This window comes from Sarcophilus harrisii, chromosome 4 (assembly GCF_902635505.1).
Source record: "Sarcophilus harrisii chromosome 4, mSarHar1.11, whole genome shotgun sequence".
In the NCBI taxonomy this organism is placed as follows: domain Eukaryota; kingdom Metazoa; phylum Chordata; class Mammalia; order Dasyuromorphia; family Dasyuridae; genus Sarcophilus; species Sarcophilus harrisii.
The window spans coordinates 336023667-336043799 of NC_045429.1; the positions used below are offsets into that span (position 1 = coordinate 336023667).

General features: G+C 35.4%; 1 protein-coding gene across 2 annotated transcripts; it reads right to left on the reverse strand.

Moving 5' to 3' along the window:
* Positions 1-681: 681 nt before the first annotated feature.
* Positions 682-6328, reverse strand: LOC105750380 (keratin, type I cytoskeletal 10-like). Of its 2 annotated transcripts, none has more exons than XM_031966240.1 (8): positions 5623-6328; positions 4424-4506; positions 3837-3993; positions 3584-3745; positions 3349-3474; positions 2705-2919; positions 1655-1983; positions 682-1049 (listed from the first exon to the last, which is right to left on the reverse strand). In XM_031966240.1, the coding sequence occupies exons 1-8, from the start codon at positions 6268-6270 to the stop codon at positions 946-948; spliced, it is 1824 nt and encodes a 607-aa protein (XP_031822100.1). In that variant the 5' UTR covers positions 6271-6328; the 3' UTR covers positions 682-945. The 2 variants fall into 2 exon arrangements, with proteins under 2 accessions (XP_031822100.1, XP_031822102.1); XM_031966242.1 differs by having other exon boundaries at positions 1675-1983; positions 5623-6327.
* Positions 6329-20133: the final 13805 nt, after the last annotated feature.

Consider the following 20133-nt stretch of genomic DNA (forward strand, 5'->3'; position numbering starts at 1 on the left):
TGCTTCTGCCTATACCCTCCTCAAATCCACCCTCCCTATACGCTTCTTTTATCCTTTCCTCTTCTTTCTTCCATGCAGGATAATATGTATTTCTGTATACAACTGAATATGGATGTGAGGAGGCATTCACATTTTTGACTACAGAATAGGAGGAGACAGGTGAACAATTCCCAAATCTATTTCTGACATTGTAATTCCAATTACTTTGGATTTTTGGAAACCATGTAATTGGATCCCAGAAAATTAAAAGAAGATACACATACACACTCTCTACCTTTATGGAGGAAAGTACTCTTGAAATTGGCAATGTGTGGGTACTGTTTTTGGTAAACTGCTTTATACATTCTTAGGATAGTAGTTTGAAATAGGAAAAGACTTTGAAGGAAATTTTGTATGAACAACTTTCAAACACAGAGGCTCATTATCAAAGGTCAAAAAAACCCTGGATTTAGAATCAGATGGCACAGGGTCAAATCCCAAACTTGGAATGTTGCACTTGTATGAGCTTTGGAGAAGCCATTTCCTTTCTCTGAGCCTCAGTTTCCTTTCCTACAGAGAAGGAATGACTAAGTTGGATTGGATGGTTTCTCTAAGATCTTACTTTGACTCATATGATAACTTTTCCTGGTAAGGCTATTAATATCTCATTCAACAGATAAAGATAACATGTACACAATTACATTGTTTGCATCAGTAAGAAAGTTTATTGAAGTATTGCAGTAAACAGAAACAGAGAGATTCTATATGAATTGTTTTCCTTGAAGAATACTCTCTGGTAAAGTGAAAAGAAATAGGAAGAAACCATGAGAAACCTTTTAGACACCTTATGTTTAAAGGGAGAGAAGGTGTCTAAGACCATTAGGATTGATGGAGATTTTCTTTGCCCGGATATGTTGTGATCTGTTGTGGTCTACTAAAAAAGATGCATCCATGTCAGTATCATTACTAGTAGTGCTTCTTGGTCTCTGATTCCACTCTGGATGAAAGGACTCTACCATCAGGGGCTACCTCCTCAACGATAGTCTTGATCACATGGCTTCTATTAAAATCTGTAAATGAAAAATCACTAGGTGTTGGTATTTCTACTGTATAATGAAGAGTACTCCTCTTTTAGAAATTGAGGAGACTTTAAGAGGCCCCCAAAACTGCACTTGAACAAAAAAAAATAACAATGACTGAAATTATCAACTGAAATACTCTTCTATAATCAAAGAAATTATAATTTGGTCCTTGAAAGGCATATTTATTTACTAAAATACCTTAATGTAGATATACAAATTCCATTTCTAATCTAAAGGAAAATGTGGGGAAAAATGAGCTAACAACAATGGCCCTTCTTGACTTTTATTCAAAATTTCACTTTTGAATTATTCCCTACCATGTCAATATTGAAAGTCTGTGGTTTTGTTGGTGTGGGTCTTGCCTACACTCACACAGGTCACAAACCTTTAACATTCACTAGATGGCCTTCTTAAGTTTTTCTAAAACAGTCCTCATCATGTAGAGAGCCCAAGAGGAGCTTTTCCTATCTTAGCCATGATGATTCTCAAACAACAGATACATAATTGTTCAATTGGTTTATATTAAAAATCTTGAATTAAAAAAAGGGTCCATAAGCAAAACCTACAAGAAAATTAAAATGGTTTCTGATTACCCCAGTAAGGTTCTGCTGACCTTGTTGCTGAGCCGCCTTTAGATGAAGATTCTCCACCAGATCCAGTGCTTCCTCCTTGTCCTCCACTTGAACCTCCTCTGGATCCAGAACTTTTGAATCCTCCACTGCCACCAGAACTTCCACCATATCCGCCACCTCCAGAGCTTCCGCCATATCCTCCACCTCCAGAGCTTCCACCATATCCTCCACCTCCAGAGCTTCCTCCATATCCTCCACCACCAGAGCTTCCTCCATATCCTCCACCACCAGAGCTTCCTCCATATCCACCACCAGAGCCTCCTCCACGGCCACCACCTCCAGATGAGCTACTGGAAAAATTAAAAGGGAGACAAATTTTAATAAGTTATCCACAAACATAAAATGTGTAGCCTCCCTCCCAGATTTTTTTTTTAGACAGAGAAACTAAATAGTTTGAACAGAGATAGATGGCCATGTGTGATGGTACATGTCCATAGTCCTCCTCCTAGGGGAGATTGAGATTGGTGGATCACTTGATTTTGGGCATTCTGAACTTCAATAGGATTAAGGTGGATTGGATGTCATCATTAAATATGGTACCCATATAATGAATCTTTGGGGGCAGGAGGCTACCAGATTGCTTTAAAAAGGGACAAATTATGCCAGATGGGAAAAACAGAGCACGTGAAAGACCTCATGTCCGTCAGTATTGGAATGGAGCACATGAATGGTCAATGTATTTTTAGCCTGGGCAAAATAGGGAGAAGAGAGAGAGAGAGAAAGATATGGATGGACAGATAGAGACATAGAGACCAAAACAGAGAAAAACAGAGACAGAAACAGAGACCAGTGGAGACAAAGACAGAGACTGACAGAGACAGAAATAGACAGAGAGTCATGATGTTCATGATCATTCCTTGGCTCAAATCAGGCAGATGAGCTCAACTTTTCAGACAGAGCTATGCATTTCTCCTTTAACAATTCTTTGCTTCTCAAAAATTGGGAGAAGCTCCCCTGCCTAGAAAATTGGCAGGCAGCAAAATTTCTAGTAGTGAGGTTTCTTTCACTCACCCTCCTTCCTCTAGCAGGCTGCGGTAGGTCTGAATTTCATTCTCCAGGCGGATCTTGATATCGAGGAGCACCTGGTATTCTGAATTCTGGCATTCTGTTTCAGCCCTGATCTGCTGTAACTGCTCTTCCAGAGCAGTGATCTGAGCCTGGATTTGTGACAGCTGTACACAATAACGACCTTCTGTCTCTGCCAAAGATGATTCCAGGGATTGTTTCTGAGGAGAAAGATGCATGGTGTGAACTGACAACATCATTGATTAAATGAAATACAACAAAATTCATTCTGAATAGAAAATTCATGAAAGAAAAAGATATTGGATGTCAAATAGAAATTTGTGAACTGACCTAGTTCTAGCATTTTAGTAATTTCAGACCAATATCACTTACAATTTCTATCCTGATGTGGTGTTTTGGTTGTATTTCTAAATTTTGATGCTTTCTATTTTGCTCCGTTTGTCTTAAGATGCCCTAATGATGATATTCCCTATCTTGGTTATGAGTCCTTGAGATCACAAAATTTTATTGGAAAGCTTAAAATTAAATGGGAAAAATTTATATTTTATAGAAAAGTATAATTACATGAAAAGTGAATTAATCCTTTCTGGAAACATAGAGCTCATGTTCTCAGTTAATTGTTAACTTACCAGGGCCAGTTGTGACTGCAGTTCAATCTCCAAAGCTTGAAGGCTGCGTTTCAATTCAGTGATCTCAGATTTGTGACTGGACATTTGTTCAACATTGGTATCAATCTCTGTGGTCAACTCCTTGCTCTAGGATCATAAAAGCAAAGGAGAGGAGGCAGAGAAAAGAATCATTAGAAGACAATAATAACCTTTATAGTGAGGTGAGTATCGTTTAAGCTTGACAAGTTATTTTCACCTTTTCATTGAACCAGGCTTCAGCATCCTTGCGGTTTTGTTCAGCCATAGCCTCATATTCACTTCTCATGCGGTTCAGATATTCAGTCAGATCTACTCCTGGAGCAGCATTCATTTCCACATTCACATCTCCAGTGGACACATTTTGAAGATCTTTCATTTCCTGTAGAGGAAGGAGAGCCCATGATATGCTTTCATGAGGATGCTGAAAACTATGGGAATGGGTGGTGTGATGGAACAGAATTTTTTCATACCTCTTCATGGTTCTTCTTCAGGAAGGCCAGTTCCTCATTCAGGCTCTCAAGCTGCATCTCTAGGTCAGATTTGGCCAAAGTCAGATCATCTAGGACTCTGCGCAGGCCATTAATATCAGCCTCCACACTTTGACGCAGGGTCACTTCATTTTCATACCTGAAAGAAACATAATCATGAATATAACTCTATTTAAAAGAATATCATATGGGGAGGGAGTAGGACATGGGAGCCTGAGGAAATACAGAGAAATATGATATATTATAATACCTTACCATAGCAGTCTAGATCATACAGTACACACTAATTAAGTACCTAAAAGTACAGAGCATTTTTCTGGATGCTAGAGAAATTGTGCTACTCTAAAAGAAGGACCAATTCCATTAGTAATGGTTTGTAGTTATTACTGGTAGAGTAGTGACTTGATTATTGATAGAATTCATTTCATAGTCAGGTAACCAATTGATTTCATATTTTCTTTAAGCATGCTTATTTTACTTCACATACAACTCAATTGTTAAACAATTAGCCACACCAAATTCATGTCTAACAATTTTAGGGGCACATACTCCTTATTCCCTTTGCTTACTTCAGTCTGAAGTCATCAGCAGCCAGCCTGGCATTGTCAATTTGCAGCAGCACATTAGCATTATCAGTACTTAGATTCAGGATCTAGTAGAAGAAAAATAATTTAGAAAGAGGTCATGTATATGGATTTTTGAAAAAGGCTTCTTAAGAACTGAATTTAACCATTAATTTACAGAGTTGTTTGGGGATACTTTTGTCATTTAAGAATTAGATAACATGCATGGTACCACCTGTTTGCTAAAGTTTGACTCTTCCAGGACTTCTCAAGTTGTGCCTTTTCTGACCAGGCATTTATTTTTTTTTTCTCAAACAAATCTGTTCTTATTACTCTATGTTATTTCACTGACTCCAGGATACCTCTGCCTTATTTGTTACTCTGTATATTCCTAAGTAATTATATTTAGAATTTGTCCAGCATGTCTGAATTTTAGATATCCTTGGAAGATATAAATTGCATCTCTCTTGCTTCTAATTGGAAGAAATTCATACTTCTGGAAAATGTAAAGTTTCTATGAGAATGGAACATGTATTATTCACCCTGTTAGAATTGGCAGAGATTCCACCCCCATCCCCACCCCCGTCCCCCATTCCAATGGTTCTTTAGTTTTTTCTTTTATAATTTCTTCCTTTCATTTCTTTGATTTCACTTGCTTTCTTCAGGAGTTCATTAGAAGTCCAATAGCTTTCATCAGTCTGACATCCTTAATGACCAATAATGGCTTGCCATTGCATGTTCCCTCAACTTTTCTGAGTTTGGATTACACTGAATTATTCCCATGACCATGCATAAAATGGGAAACAATAATTAGCAAGCTTATGTTTCTTGATTTAAGCTTTCTTTATCTCAATTCTTTTTTTGGGGGAAGGGGATTGGAGTTTGGGACTGGATCTATGATTTCATTGGTCCAAGTAGCTGCCAATGAGGAACTCCCTTTTAATATGCAGATCAACACCTGTTTTTAAACTTAAAAGTCTTAGAGAGTTGCCTAGGGGCATTGAAAGAGATTAATTAACTTCTCTTGGACCATATACCTATAAGGCTTCAAAGAAAACTTGAACGTAAGTCTCCTGACTTAGGAGATCAGCTTTACAGTATATCTAATATATATATATATATATATATATATATATATATATATATATATAACTAAGGATTAAGTACAAGACTGGTTCAGAAGCAGCATAAATGATGTTTCTTACCTGATCCTTAAGTTCTTTGATTTGGTCATAATAATGAGAGTAGTCACGAGGTTCTCGCTGATTGGCATTGCCATTTTTCTCATACCATTCCTTGATTTTTTGCTCTAACTCATAGTTAGATTCTTCCAAACTTCGCACTTTGTCCAGGTAGGAGGCCAGGCGATCATTCAGGTTCTGCATGGTGACCTTCTCATTGCCTGTGAGGAGCCCTCCATCACCTCCACCAAAGCCTCCCCCAAGGCCTCCTCCAAGGCCTCCCCCAAGGCCTCCCCCAAAGCCTCCTCCACCAAAGCTTCCCCCACCAAAGCTTCCCCCACCATAGCTGCCCCCACCAAAACCGCCCCCACCAAAGCTTCCTCCACCAAAGCTTCCTCCACCACAGCTTCCTCCACCAAAGCCACCACCACCAAAGCTACTCCCAAAGCTGCTGCTAGCACCAAAGCCTCCTCCTCCTCCTCCAAAGCCCCTTACTGATCCACTGCCAAAGCCCCCTCTTGAGCAGCTGCCATAGCTAGAGCCTCCACCAATAGAGCTAACCCCATAACCAGAGCCTCTACTGCTTGAGATTCTGATGGATGAACTTCCTCCTCCTCCTCCTCCACTTCGGGAGGAAGAGTATTGTTTGCTGGAACTATATCTCTGGGACATAGTGATACAGTAGAGGTTCAGCTCAAGCAATGCTTGCTGTCCAAAGACAGTGCCAACCCTTTATATACTGTACTGGGAGGGTGTGCCCCATCTACAGTCTTCTCACTAGGCTAGCTTCTTTTTGCCAATTTAGCATTATCATTACTAATAACCAATCCAATACATCCTGTGCTTCGCCTTTAAAATAAATAGGACATTTATTATGTTGAAATGGAAGATGGGTGGAGCTCAGTCAAGAGTCTCTATCATTATTCTTTTTCATCTTTTGCTGAACATTGAGCAACTGGTAAAAAAAAAAAAACTATATTCTCAGCAAAAAAAAAAAAAAAAAAGGAATGCAAGTGATACATCTAATGGTAAGTTGACAATTTCACATACACATAAACACACAGAATTTTCTTCTCCATGAAATGCAAAAACCATGGCAGAAAGTATTCCAAGTGATAGCCTTAAAAAAAGTAATTTAAAAATTATACTTTATTGCAATAATCAATATTGTAAGTGAGCAATATAGGTGCTGGATCAGGTGCCAAAGTTCTTTCATGAAGCTGAAGGCATTAATAAATCCTTTAAATAAATAACTCACAGTGTTTCAGAGCTATTATGTACACAGGATTCAGAAGAGTCATAAATACCTAACTTAAGAAGTGTCTACATATTTCTTTCTAGAGAAGCTTTTCTTCCAAAGAGTAAGAGCTTATTGACGTTTTTTGCCTAAAGATGGTGATGATGAATCTCTTTGGTAGAGGAGCTTTTAAACTGAAATGATTTCTGTAATTTAAGATTTTTTAAAAAATCTGCTGAGCACAGGAAGTCATCCCAGATTGAGATTTTTTTTTTTTTTGCCTTTTAACTTATCCATCATTGAGGTGTTGTATTTTGTTGATCTCCTAGCAGCAAAACTAAGGAGTATAACATATGAGCTCAAATCCCTAAGGTTGGTCTACATGACTACTACTTCCATCCCTTCCATTTCTCAGGTTATGAGATAGTGGAATTGTTTAATACTTTATTCATATTCCTCTTCCATTCAGTGATTCTTTATGAAGCATCATCTAGGTACAATGCACCATGTCAACTATTGGGAATACTAAGACAAAAAGCAAACCATCACCTCCTTTCAAGGACCTTTGCCTTGCAGAAGCTTATAAGAGGGACATAGTAAATATAAGTATGTATATGTGCTATGTGTATATGTATATATACACACATATAAAAGACATATATGTATATTTTCTAATGCCTGAAAGGTTCTTGTAGGGTTCTTGTGAAGTCCAGATGAAGCAATGTAGGGATGGTATGAGCAATGTTTGCCAGATAATTATATTATGTAACAAATAACTGATATTATTATTAATAATAATATTATTATTGAGCCAGAATTAAAGACATTCATTTTTCAGATCATTGGGCATGAACTGTAGGTATAGGGTCAAGACTAGTGATTTGCTTGATGTACATAACTCTTGCATGAGAAAACTCCCTCATCAAAACAGATCAGTAATTGTAGTCTTAGAAAACTGCCTAGAACACTGAGGTCATATTTAGTCTGTCCCAGGGTCTCATAGCCATTGTTTTCCAAAGGTGAGATTTGAATCCCAGCTTGTCCTGATTTCAAGGCCAGCTCCTTTTCCCTCTTCCAGGACTCCCTCTCACTGCAGATCTGAAATAATAACAATAAAAGATGGTATCTATATAGCACTTTCAGTTTTGCAAAATACTTGGCAAATATTGTATCATTTGGTCTTCACAATAGCTATGGGAGTAGTTGGTATTATTATGTCCATTTTATGGGTAAGGAAACTGAGAAAAAAGAAATTAAATGCTTTATCTTGTAAGTGTCTGAGGCAGGATGAACTCAGATTTTCCTTTCTCTGTGCCATCTAACAGTCTAAGATCATATAGTTCATAAATGGTGAATCCTGGATTAAAAACAATCTTATAACTCCCAGTCTTGTGCCCTTTCTACAACACAAATTTGTGAATATAATCACAATGGGTGACATCTATATAACATTTAAAAGGTTGAAAACTACTTTGTTTCATTTGAACTTTGCTATGGGATCTGTGGAGAGAGGTACTAGACCTATAATTATGCCCATTTTTCAGATGAGTAAATTGTGGATGGAAATTTAGTTAACTTGCCTAGTGTAGTCTTAGATTTTAGTCTTAGATTTTAGAGGTGGTGTCTGATCCTGTAGCATTCCTGAAGCTGCCTCTAGCCTACTTGCCATACCATCAGAGCAATTTCTATATATTACATAAGAACACTGGGGTTAGTCTGGTTGCCTCAAATTTCTTTCTGGAGAAACTTTGTTCCAAACTTCCCAACCAGGAAGTTCTTGGAAAGATCTTGAAAATCAAGTTTGGATATTTGGCATCTCTCTTCCATTGCTAATTAGATTTTCGTATTAAATGTATAGCTACTCAGTGCATTTCATGAGAACAACAGAAAGAGATTTTTTGCAGGGGAGGAAGATTTGTAGCAAACATTCACACAGCTTATTATTCCAACATATTTCAGCTTCTTAAGCTTGTCAATACCTGCCTGTGAGAAAGGAGTACACCAGAAAAAGAACACCCTAGCATTGATCCTTCATGAAGATAAGACCAAAGAAAGCCTGTGAAAAAATTGTGAAAAGCCAGAATGTTGAATAATATCAGAGAGATGTTAAAGCTTTGAAATCCAAGGAGTGGTAGAAAAAGTTTCAATTCATTTGATTTTTCAAGGCATTTACAAGGCTAACTGGATAGAGAGTTGGACCTTGAGTTAGGGAGATCTGAATTCAAATCTTCCATCCTAACTCTGCATTCTTGAGCAAGTCACTTAATTCCCAGCTTCCTCAGCACCTCCCTTCTAGGGTTGTGAGGATCAAATTAAAAAAAAACCAAATTGCTATGTAAATCTAAAAGTTCTATGTAGATGCTAACTACTACATGATAGCATGTTAGACTCCTCTGAACTGATCACATTCTGTTTTGATTAAGCTAATTTATACACAAGTCTTATCCACTCCAGTGACAAGAATAGGGAATTCTATTTTAGTTCAACCTTGTTTCCAAAACACCTTAATAATAAACAATTAACAAACATTTGTCAAATAGAAGTGGGTTGTATCTAGTAAGGGAGATGAGAGGATGCCAGTATGCCTGAAGAGATGACTAAGGAAATGAGTGGCTAGACATTCAGAAGAGGGAGGGATGATTTGGACTAGAATTGATAGGACAGCTTTGTAGAGAAGGCAGATTTCATTCTAGGTCTTCCTTAAAGTGTGCAGAATACATTTTGGAAGGTTGGTAAGTTGAGAGGGTGAGGGATATTCCATTTAGAAGAGAAAAAATATGAAGAAGGACTTAGATATTTAGGAAGGGATAAGCACAATCAGGGCAATTTTTGTTACTATTTGTTAAATATGAAAAACACTTTAAAGAGCTATCCATTAGGGAAAGTCGAGATTTCATATGAAATCCCATTTTTCATTTTTGTTTCTTTTTTTGGTGATTAGATTCACAGTAAAAATAAAAATTATAAAGTATATAAAATTTTTTCTCAATTATATGTTAAAAGAATTTTAACACTCAATTTAAAAAAAAATTTGAGTTCCAAATTCTCTTCTTCTTCAAGCAAGTTGATATAGGTTATACAAATGTATAACCTATACATATACAAATGCAAATATTCCTGTATTAATCCCATATTAATCATATTGAATATAGATCATTACATATTGAATATAATCATAAAGAAAACATAGATAAAAAACCAAAACCAACAACAAAAAATAAACAAACTACCAAACCTCAAAAAAAAAAACCCAAAGTTTAAAAAAGTATGCTTCAATCTGTATTCTGACTTCATTATTTCTTTCTCTGGAGATAAACAGCATTTTTTTTTATCATTTAAGTCCTTCAGAATTGATTTGATTATTATACTGTTGAGTATAGCTAAGTTATTCACAGTTGATCATCATACAATATTGTTCCTGTGTATAATATTTTCTCAATTTGCTCATTTCACTTAGCATCAGTTTATGTAATTCTTTCCAGGCTTTTTGAGAGCACCCTCATAATTTCTTACAGCATAATCACATTCCATTACATTTGTATACTTCACCGTGTTTACTCATTCCCTAATTGATGGATATTCCTTCAATTTTCAATTTTTTGCCACCATTGGTGCCCCTATAGGTATTTTTGGTACATATTGGTTCTTTTCTTTTCTTTTTTTTTAATCTGTTTAAGATACAGGCCTAGTAGAGGCATTGCTGGATCAAATCATATGCATGGTTTTATAGCCTTTTGGGCATAATTCCAAATTGTTTTTCAAGAAGCAGCTAGATGGTACAGTGATAGAACACCAGCCCTGGATCCAGGAGGACCTGAGTTCAAATAGGATCTTAACACTTAGTAGCTATGTGAACCTGGACAAGTCACTTAATTCCAAATGGCTCACCAAAAACTCCTCCAAACCAAAAAAACCCTCCAAACAAACCAACCCAAATTGTACTCCAGAATGGTTGAATCAGTTTACAACTCCATCACAGTGTATTAGTTTCACAATTTTCCCACACCTACTCCAACAGTTGTCATTTAAATTTTGTCATTATTAGCCAATTTGATAGACCTAGGGTAGTAGTTCAGAGTTGTTTTAATTTGCATTCCTCTAATCAGTAGTTATTTAGAGCATTTCTTCATATGACTATAAATAGCTTTGAATACTTCATATGAAAACTACCTGCTCATATCCTTTGACCATTTATTAATTTTGGGGGATAGCTCTTATTTTTTATAAATTTGAATCAATTCTCTCTTTGTATGAGAAATGAACTCTTTATCATTAAAAACCTGCTAAAAAGAAGATAGATATTATGAGAATTGTGTTTTAAGAAGATGAAGGGGTGTAGATTGGATTGAAGAAGAGGAGAGTTTAGAAGTAAGACGCCATTTAATCTCCTGATAATCTCTATGTGTGACATGAACCAGTATGAAAGTAGTGGTAATGGAAAGTAGGGAATGGATATGAGACATTATCCAAGCATGACCAAGAGAACTGTATGTCCAGTGTTCCACAGTCCAAGACAAAACTTGAACTTAGGTCTTCTTGTTCTGAAGTTGGCTTTCTATCCACTTTGCTAAGCTACATAAATTTGAGTTTAAATTGTGCTTTGAACTTTACAATAAGATTTCATTTATAGGATCTCATTTGATCCTCTCAATAATCCCATGATATGAAACATGGCAAATTATCCTCTAATAGTGTAGGATCCTAAAATTGCAAAACACTGCATGAATGCAGGTTATTACTATTATTGAGCAGTACAGTGTCAATAGAGTGATAAGGAGAGAAATTAAATTATTTGATAGCTTGACAAATGTTTTGAATTTGTGCTTCTTTTGAAGGATTATCTTTATTGTCCCTAGATTTTGAAAGTTTTTCTGGATTATTATTTTATCTTTCAAAGAAAATGGGAGAAGAGTTTTGCATCCTGAGTGAGGGGAGTAATTAATTTGAAGTGAGAGAATCTCTCTTTCTCTCTGATCTTGAACAAGTTACTTACTATCTCTGGGCCTCTGTTCTCTCGTTTATAAAATGAGAGACTTAGACTAGTTATAATCAAAGGTCTCTTCCAATTCTAAATGCTATGATTTTACTGAGTACTTTTGGATAGCTCCTGCCTTGGATTTTGTATTTTGCTTCCCTCCAATATAAATCCCTTAAAGATTGTTTTTAGTTGAAAATTCCAGTGTATGTTCTTTCTCTTATCAAATAAGCATGTTATTCTTCAGCTAGTAAGCAAGATAAGGAAACAAAATACATTTCATAATAAAGTTAATGAAACATTATTGTGATTCATTCATTTTGGCCATGTCCAACTCTGTGACCCCATTTGTTGTTGTTGTTGTTTCATTTATTTATAGCAAAGATGCTGCAGTGATTTACCTTTTCTTCTCCAGCTCATTTTACAGACGAGAAAACTGAGTCAAAAAAGGTTACATAACTTGCCCAAAGTCACTCTAGATAGTAACTGTCTAGGGCTAAATTTGAACTTAGGAAGATGAGTCTTCCTGACCTGGTGCTCTAACCAGGATGTCCCTAATGAGGTAGTATGGTACAATGGAATGAACATTGGGCTTAGAATCAGGGAAGTTGAGCTGAAATTCTATCTATGTTTGGCTAAGGACTTAATCTCTCAGAACTCCAATTTCTTCAACTATTAAGTAAAAGTGTTTGTATGGGAGTAATCATGAATGTTGCTTTCAGTGTAAGGAGGAGTAATAAGTTAAAACAGTAGATAGAGTGCTGGAGTTAGGATGACTTGCATTCAGTGTGACACTGAAAAGTCATTAACCCCTATCTGTCTCAATTTCTTCAACTATAACATGGGGATAATTGTACTTATTTCCTAGGGTCATTAGGAGGATAAAATAAGATAATATTCATAAAGTGATTCATAAACTTTAAAGCACTGTGTAAATGCTAGTTCGTGTTATTATTGTTATTAATTATTCTATATTCTAAGACAAACAAAGAAGAACTTCTTAGGGCATTTAATACAAAGTTTGAGAACCTAGTTCTTTTGCTTAATTGTTACATTAAATTATTGTGTGAATATGTGATTGTGTATTTATATTTATGATCAAGTTTTCTCATCCATAAAATAAGGAATAATAATATTTTTGTCAAGGTAAATAAAGACTCAGCTGCAGAGTTAGAAAAATCTGAGTTCAAGTCCTGTCTATCTCTGATACACATTGACTATGTGACCTTCTCTGTACCACAATCAATGTCTCAAAACTGTACAGTGAAGTTTCTTTACCAGAGATTCCTGCTGGCAATGAAATCCCAGATCTTGTACATATATATAATATTAATTCTGCCTAACTTGATTATCACAGGTCAGTGACTCAGTTTTGAACTTAACGGCTAACTCACATATTACAAATATATCTAATTGACTCAAGTATAGTATAGTGAGAACACAAATGTTTGATGTTCGTAGAGAAAATGATCTTCTGGTTTTGTTCAAGACTCAGCTCAAAGGTCACTTTCTACATGAAGCCTTTCCCAGTGTTTGGACACTTGAGATTTTCCCCTCTATCTCTTCTTTCTCTCCCATGTAACCTCCTGGAGGTTTTTCTTTGTATTCTCAATCCTTAGCTCAGTGATAGCAAAGAAGCTGACATATGGTTAGATCTTAATCAATATTTGCTAGTTGTTGATCAGTCAGTCAATCAAACGATTTTCTTTATAAGCACCTAAAAGGCACTTTATACAAAACTGGGTGGTGGGCTTGAATTTGGTTGGTTGAGGGGGTTATAGCTATCAACTCCTATATATATATATATGTATATATATATATACCCTTCTAAGACTAATTCACAAAGAAGGTTCTTATCTTCATTGGTAGAGGGAGTTTCTTCAGGTGAGAATTCATTATATTAATGAAATTGCAGTTCCAGTCACCATCCTTAACATCTTATAGGTTTCTTCCTTTGGGTGAAGTTAATTTTAATCTGCAGGAAAATCACAATGAATTACTAACGATAGAAGGAAAATGTAGTAAAAACACCCCAAAATTTAAACATAGAATACCTTTTAGTTTCCACTAAAAGCTCATATTACAGAAGCAATTACATTAACTCTAATTTGAAGGAATTAAATTACTCATATTGTCCATTTCTGTGACTAAAATTTTTCCCCAACTGGTTCATATGTCCAATGTAATTTTTCCAATATCATTAAAGTAGGTGTTCCCAAATATAATTGTGATCAGATCAATTGGTTCTATCTTCAAAATTATTTTAAATTATAGAGAATAGCAAAAATACTATTAGCAGGGAAAAAATTATAACATACCAAGTTTAATTAGAATATATATTGAAAAAAGAAAATTACATGATAACTTTGCTGTACATTTGAAAGAAATACTAAATTGTACATAATAGAGCTGTAGTTTCAGGTGCAATCCTCTTTTTTTCTATTTCTTCTTATTATGCAAATGCTTGTTTTGTTTCTTAATTTTAGAATAAAAAATAAAGTATATAAATTGTCCTAAAAATGATATTTACAGAAAGCAATCAATTGTCACTCTAGGGCTCCCTACTGATCTTAAACCACGTTAGGGAAACAGGAAACAGAGTTAATTTTAGAGAGGAAATGTTCCATTAATGTCTTTATTTTATCCATGGCATGAAAGGGGGGAAAACTAAATGGAAACAAATTTAGTGGGGTTTTTCCTCTTCGTTTTGTGAATATGTATTTATATGCTTTATGAATATATTTATAAATATATTAAATAAATTTATGTTTCTCAATAGATTTAAATAAATTATTTAGATAATTATAATAGACACTTATGGAGTACTTAAAGGTTTGAAGAATACTCTAGTTATATTACATGAGAACCAGGGATGTGATATTATTTTTATGTGAAAGGGCATCTTATGATAAAATAATAGAATTAAAACTGGAAAGAAACTCAGAGACCATCATGTCCAGACTTTTTATTTTACTACAGATGAGACAACTGAAGCACATAAAGGTTAAATGACTTGCTAGGATCACTGAGGTAGGATTTGAACTCAGATATTCCTGACTTTAAGTCTAGAATCTTATTTACTGTGTCATCTTTTTGACATAATGCAAGCAATTGTGGTTTTCTTTTCTTCCATCCCTTCCTCTTTCTTACAAGAATAGTAAGTAATTTCATAGCATTTTTGTATTTCTCAAAAGGCTTCATTAAATTAGTATTTAAATAAAACACAAGTGACCAAATTAAATTCTTGTGTAGTCTAATTAATTGTTGAGGTTCCGTTGTTAGGAATTAACCGTATGTAGTACATGACTTAAAAAACCCTTAACACATTATCGGATTTTCTTTTCCCCCATTGGTTTTCCTTAATACCAAAAATGTTTATGATGAAAAATAGAATGACTTGGAAACTTTATTACCTATGATAAAAAAAAATTTTTTTTGACCTTGAACAATTAAGTTTAAATCCTATGTTTGGCCAGGTCTAGAATCTGCGTTTCTGATTTCCATTTCTCAAAATTTTGGACCTTTCGTAAATAGAAGTTCTCAGTTCTGGATTGTGTTCAGCTCTGGAAAGATTGTTAAAAATAACAAATGACAGTTATTAGTCACAGATAATTACATTGGTAATCCCTTTATGATGCTGGCATTACCAATCTAGATTACATTACCCATCCAATTGGGTAATTATATTGTATCAGATTTTTTATTTTATATAGTCTTTATATCAACTTAGGGAATATTTTTAATTAAGTCAGAATGCCATTCAATTGCTTTGAACTTTTCAAATAAGGGAAAAATTATGTTACTGGCAGACAATCTAATTCATTAATTTTGGTAAGAGAATTCTTCACAGAATTAGGCCAAGAAGAAACCACTATCCACTCAGCCAAGCTTATGCCCTGACCTGTCTTTAGAGACCTAGTGGAGAAATAATACCATATCCTCACCTTCAGCTGCCATCACCATCAGTCCATCTAATAAAAATAGACTGCCTAGGTCAACTTTCCTGAAATTAGCTTTCTTTTTTCTTTCTTTCTTTCTTTCTTTTTTAATTAAAGCTCTTTATTTACAAAACATGCAAGAATAATTTTTCAACACTGACCCTTTCAAAACCTTGTGTTCTAAATCCCCCTACTCCCTTCTATTCCTCCCCTAGAGGGCAAGTAATCCAATATATGTTAAACATGTTAAAATATATTAAATACAGTATATGTATATATATGTATATTTATACAATTATCAGTGCTTTATTTCTTAGGCAGGAGAGCGGTGCAATGGATTGAGTGATGAGCCTGGCCTATAGTACAAAAAAAGGTTAAAGATCCTTGCTCTATGTATATCAAAGATTAGTTAGTAATAAGGTGTAGTCTCTCCGTTAGACAGTGTTGTTTCACTAGCTTTTGTTGTGACAAGTGAGAGTTCTATGGGGGAACATGGAAGAACAAGGGTTCTTTGGAGAAGAACGTGGAAAATGTCCATGGCAAAATAAACAAAAACCAAATTTTAATTGGAATCAATAATTTTTTAAAGAAATCTAAGTTTGGGATAAAGAGAAGAAAAGACAAGCAGGGAAAATAGGAGATAAGAGAAAAGTGGAGAAGAGAGATGTACCTCATAATACATTTTTAGTTAGGGTTTAACATATGGGCAACCTGAATTTGGATATGAGGCTTGGTAGAAATAACTGAGTATAGCAGAAAAGCAGACTTTAGAAAGTAGGACAGATACTTTAATTATTCCTTCTTATAGAATAAAAGTAACTTGGAAACATTATAGCCAACAGAAGACAGAAATTAGAAAGATGAAGAGAGATATTTTCAGCTATTTAAAGGCTTGTTAGATAGAAGAGAAATGGCACTTATTTTCCTTGGTCCCAGTTGGTCAAACTAGGAGCAATGTAGGGTGGAAGGACTTGCATAGAGGTCAATTTATGTTCTAATATTAGGAATATTAAACCAACAACTATTAACAGAGTTCCCTAAAAGTTGAATAAGCTGTTTGGGTGGACAGGGAAGCAGAATCTTCCCTATCACTGGAGGTCTTCAAGCAAAGTCTGTATGGGAACATAGAATTATTTTAGATAGGATTCATGATTTGGGAAGGGGTTGCACTAGATACTCTTTGATGTAGCTTCTAATTCTAAATATATGATGCTGTGGCTAATTCAGATCAATGCTCTGTGATTTTGTTAAAATTTTCAGTCATCTTCAGAATTGCTCTGAGAAGTCCAGTAATATAAGTTGCCTAGTTGCCAGAAATAAATTGAAACAGAATGATAGGGGACATTCTTTAGTCAAAAATTCTTCTGATTGCCTAGGTACAGAAGGTTTTTGTTTGTCTGTTTGTTTTTTTCCCCTCTATTTGTTTCCTTTCTTCTTATTGGTAGTGTTTTAATTAAATGCTTTTGATTTGGAATTTGTCTTTTGTATGATCTGACAATGGTGTTTGGGTAGGAGATTTAGGCCATGAGTTACACAGCCTAGAAGAAATTTGAACCCAGATTCTTTGATTCCAGAGCTAGTGTGCTTTCTAATTTACTCCACATTTTATCATAGGTACACAGAGAATCCCTTCTTTCTTCAGAGAGGGAGTCCTACAAGGCATCTATCTTTAGCATGGTAACTATGACTAGATTCAAAGAGCAGTCATTAAGAGAAGGTGGCTGAAACAGATTCTATGATATGCTCAAAATTTGTTTAGACATCAAAGATGTCAAGGTCATCTCCTGCATCCTGGGACATTGTTAGTTGTCCTGCCACTGGACTTTGATGGTTCAGCAAGAAAGTGAGACTGATTATTTTGCTCAACTCTGCCTCACTTAAATCCATTTCACTCATGAGTCAAGTCATTACCTCTAATGTCATTGGTTCTAACACTTACACCCATCCACACTCCCCCACCCCACCCCCCACACCAGATACAATGATCTTAGGGATACTATGAAAGCTGATTTGAAAGTTTGTCATTTGGAAGAGCATTGGAAGTTATACACAATGGGTTACACTACAGTTACCTTCTTTCTCTGCTAAACTAGCTTCAAGCAATTTTTTTCCTGAAGAAATAGAAAAGAAATATGACAAAAGAATTTATTTTTAGTTGTGTGATAGAAAACCAAAATAAAACAAAAACTAAAATGCTTCCATACAGTGAAAGTAATGTTTTTAAAGATATTTAAGGAGCATGTGTATGTATATATATATATATATATAATATCAATATAGATTTCACATATTAATTTATGTAAGAGGCACTCAGGCCATTGTTGAGGTTTCAAAGTGCAGTCCAGACTCTCCTGGTACCAAGCCACAAGAATGTGGGGTTAGTCACTAAGTGATGATATCCCCAAAGTGTAGGGGTTATGGGTTAGTGCTGCAAATAGTCTTAAAAGAATTTGTAAGCATAGACATCCTCCAAATCAAGATTTTATTACATTGCTAAGAGTGGGCTAAATTCCAAGAGGAATTAGCAAAGGAAGAATTTTTAGCAATTAACAAAGGAAAGATAAGTTCCCTAGTGATATTTACAATTAACCAGGAGGAAGGCACCATTAAAATGTGGCAAGTAATGAATTATGGGGCTAATCTTAAAAGGGGTTTAAGACCTTAATAGGTGTTAGCTTTTATGAAGTAGAAAGATACCATCTCCATGGGCTAAATTCACAGAGAAGTTTAGTAGACTAACTTCAAAAATGAGTTAGTAGGGGAAAAGAATTGCAAAATTCTTTGTATTACAATTTGAATTACAATTACACTATTGACTGGCAGACTAATCCTAAAAAGGAGTTAGCACCCTAAAAAGCGTTAATCATAGATAGCAAGGAGTAAGAAGCCATAGACAGGAGTATCCCATCTTGGGTTAACTCTAAAAAGTTGTTAGCAAGGATCTATAGTATAAGCAAATCTTTTGTAGGGGAAATAATAACCTTGGGGGTTTGACATCATAACTTGGCTTTCTGATTGGATACAATAAAGTTGGAATTTCCAGAGGCCTCCATTTTGGGTGGGAATAGAATCAAAAGTCCACTGAACAAAAGTCTACATAAGTACAAAAGGCCCACCTAAGGCTGAGTTGATCAGTGCTTTCATCTGCTTACCTTGGAGGGTAATTTCATTCTATCAGTAGTTTTAGGCTTTAACCCCACCTGGATACTGGAAATTTCATCTGTCATCTTTCATTCAGCTACCAATGTGATTTTCTTAAAGAATGGGTCTTACCATGTCAACTACCTACTCAATAATCTTCAACAGCTTCTAGTTACCTCCAAAAAGAGCTATAAAGCTCTCTGTTTGGTTTTCATAACCCGGTCCTTGCCCTATCTTTTCAGTCGTTTTATATTTTATCTCTCTATATCTATACATTTTATGCTTTAGCTACCCTGGCCACTTAACTGAGGTATTTTCTGCCCTTCTGTTTTTGCTCTGGTATTTTCTGTGACTGAATGCTTTGCCTTCCCTAATCTTCTTCACCTTTTAGTTTCTCTGACTCTCTTCATGACTCAGTTCAAATTCTACCTTCTACAGAAGGTGTATCCTACGCTCCCTGAGCTTTCCTCTTTCCCTCAGAGCTTTGTTGTTGTTCTTTAGTCATATCTAACACTTAAAGATACTGGAGTAGTTTGCTATTTCTCCAGTTCATTTTACAGATGAGGAAGCAGATGCAAATAGAGTTAAGTTAATTACTTGCTCAGGATCACATAGCTAGTAAGTGTCTAAGGTCAGATTTGAATTTAGGAAGGTGAGGTTTTCTAGTTCCAGGTCCAGCACTTTATCCATGTACCACCTAGCTGCCCATCCTTCTAGCTGCTCATCTTTCTGAGATGATTTATTCTGTATGTAATGTGTATGTACATAGTTATTTACATTATCACCCCCATTAGAATTGAAGCTCTCAGAGGGCAGCCACTGTTGTTTTTTTTTTTTAACCTTTCTTTCTCTCCCCTTTGCTTATCACTGTGTATAGAATGTGTTAAGAGCTAGTAAATGTTATTGACCAACTATATGGCAGCTTTCTTACTAGAGAGCATGGAGAATAAAGCTCAAATTCCAAGATTTGAAGAGAATGATTCAGTTCAACAATCTCATTCTTGTAGTGCTATCTCTTCAGAGCTAGTGGATACTCACATTCATCTCTGCTGTGAGATAACAAAGTGGAATAAAGGAATGGATAAGATGCAATACTATTTCTGGGTCCTCAATCTCAGTGATATTTTTTGAAGGGGGAAGGGTATAATCTTTTGCCTTTTTTATTAAAACAGGTTTCAGTATCCTCATGATTCTGCTCAGTAAGTTTTTCATATGTTTTACTTCTCTTAGTCAGCAAAATAGTA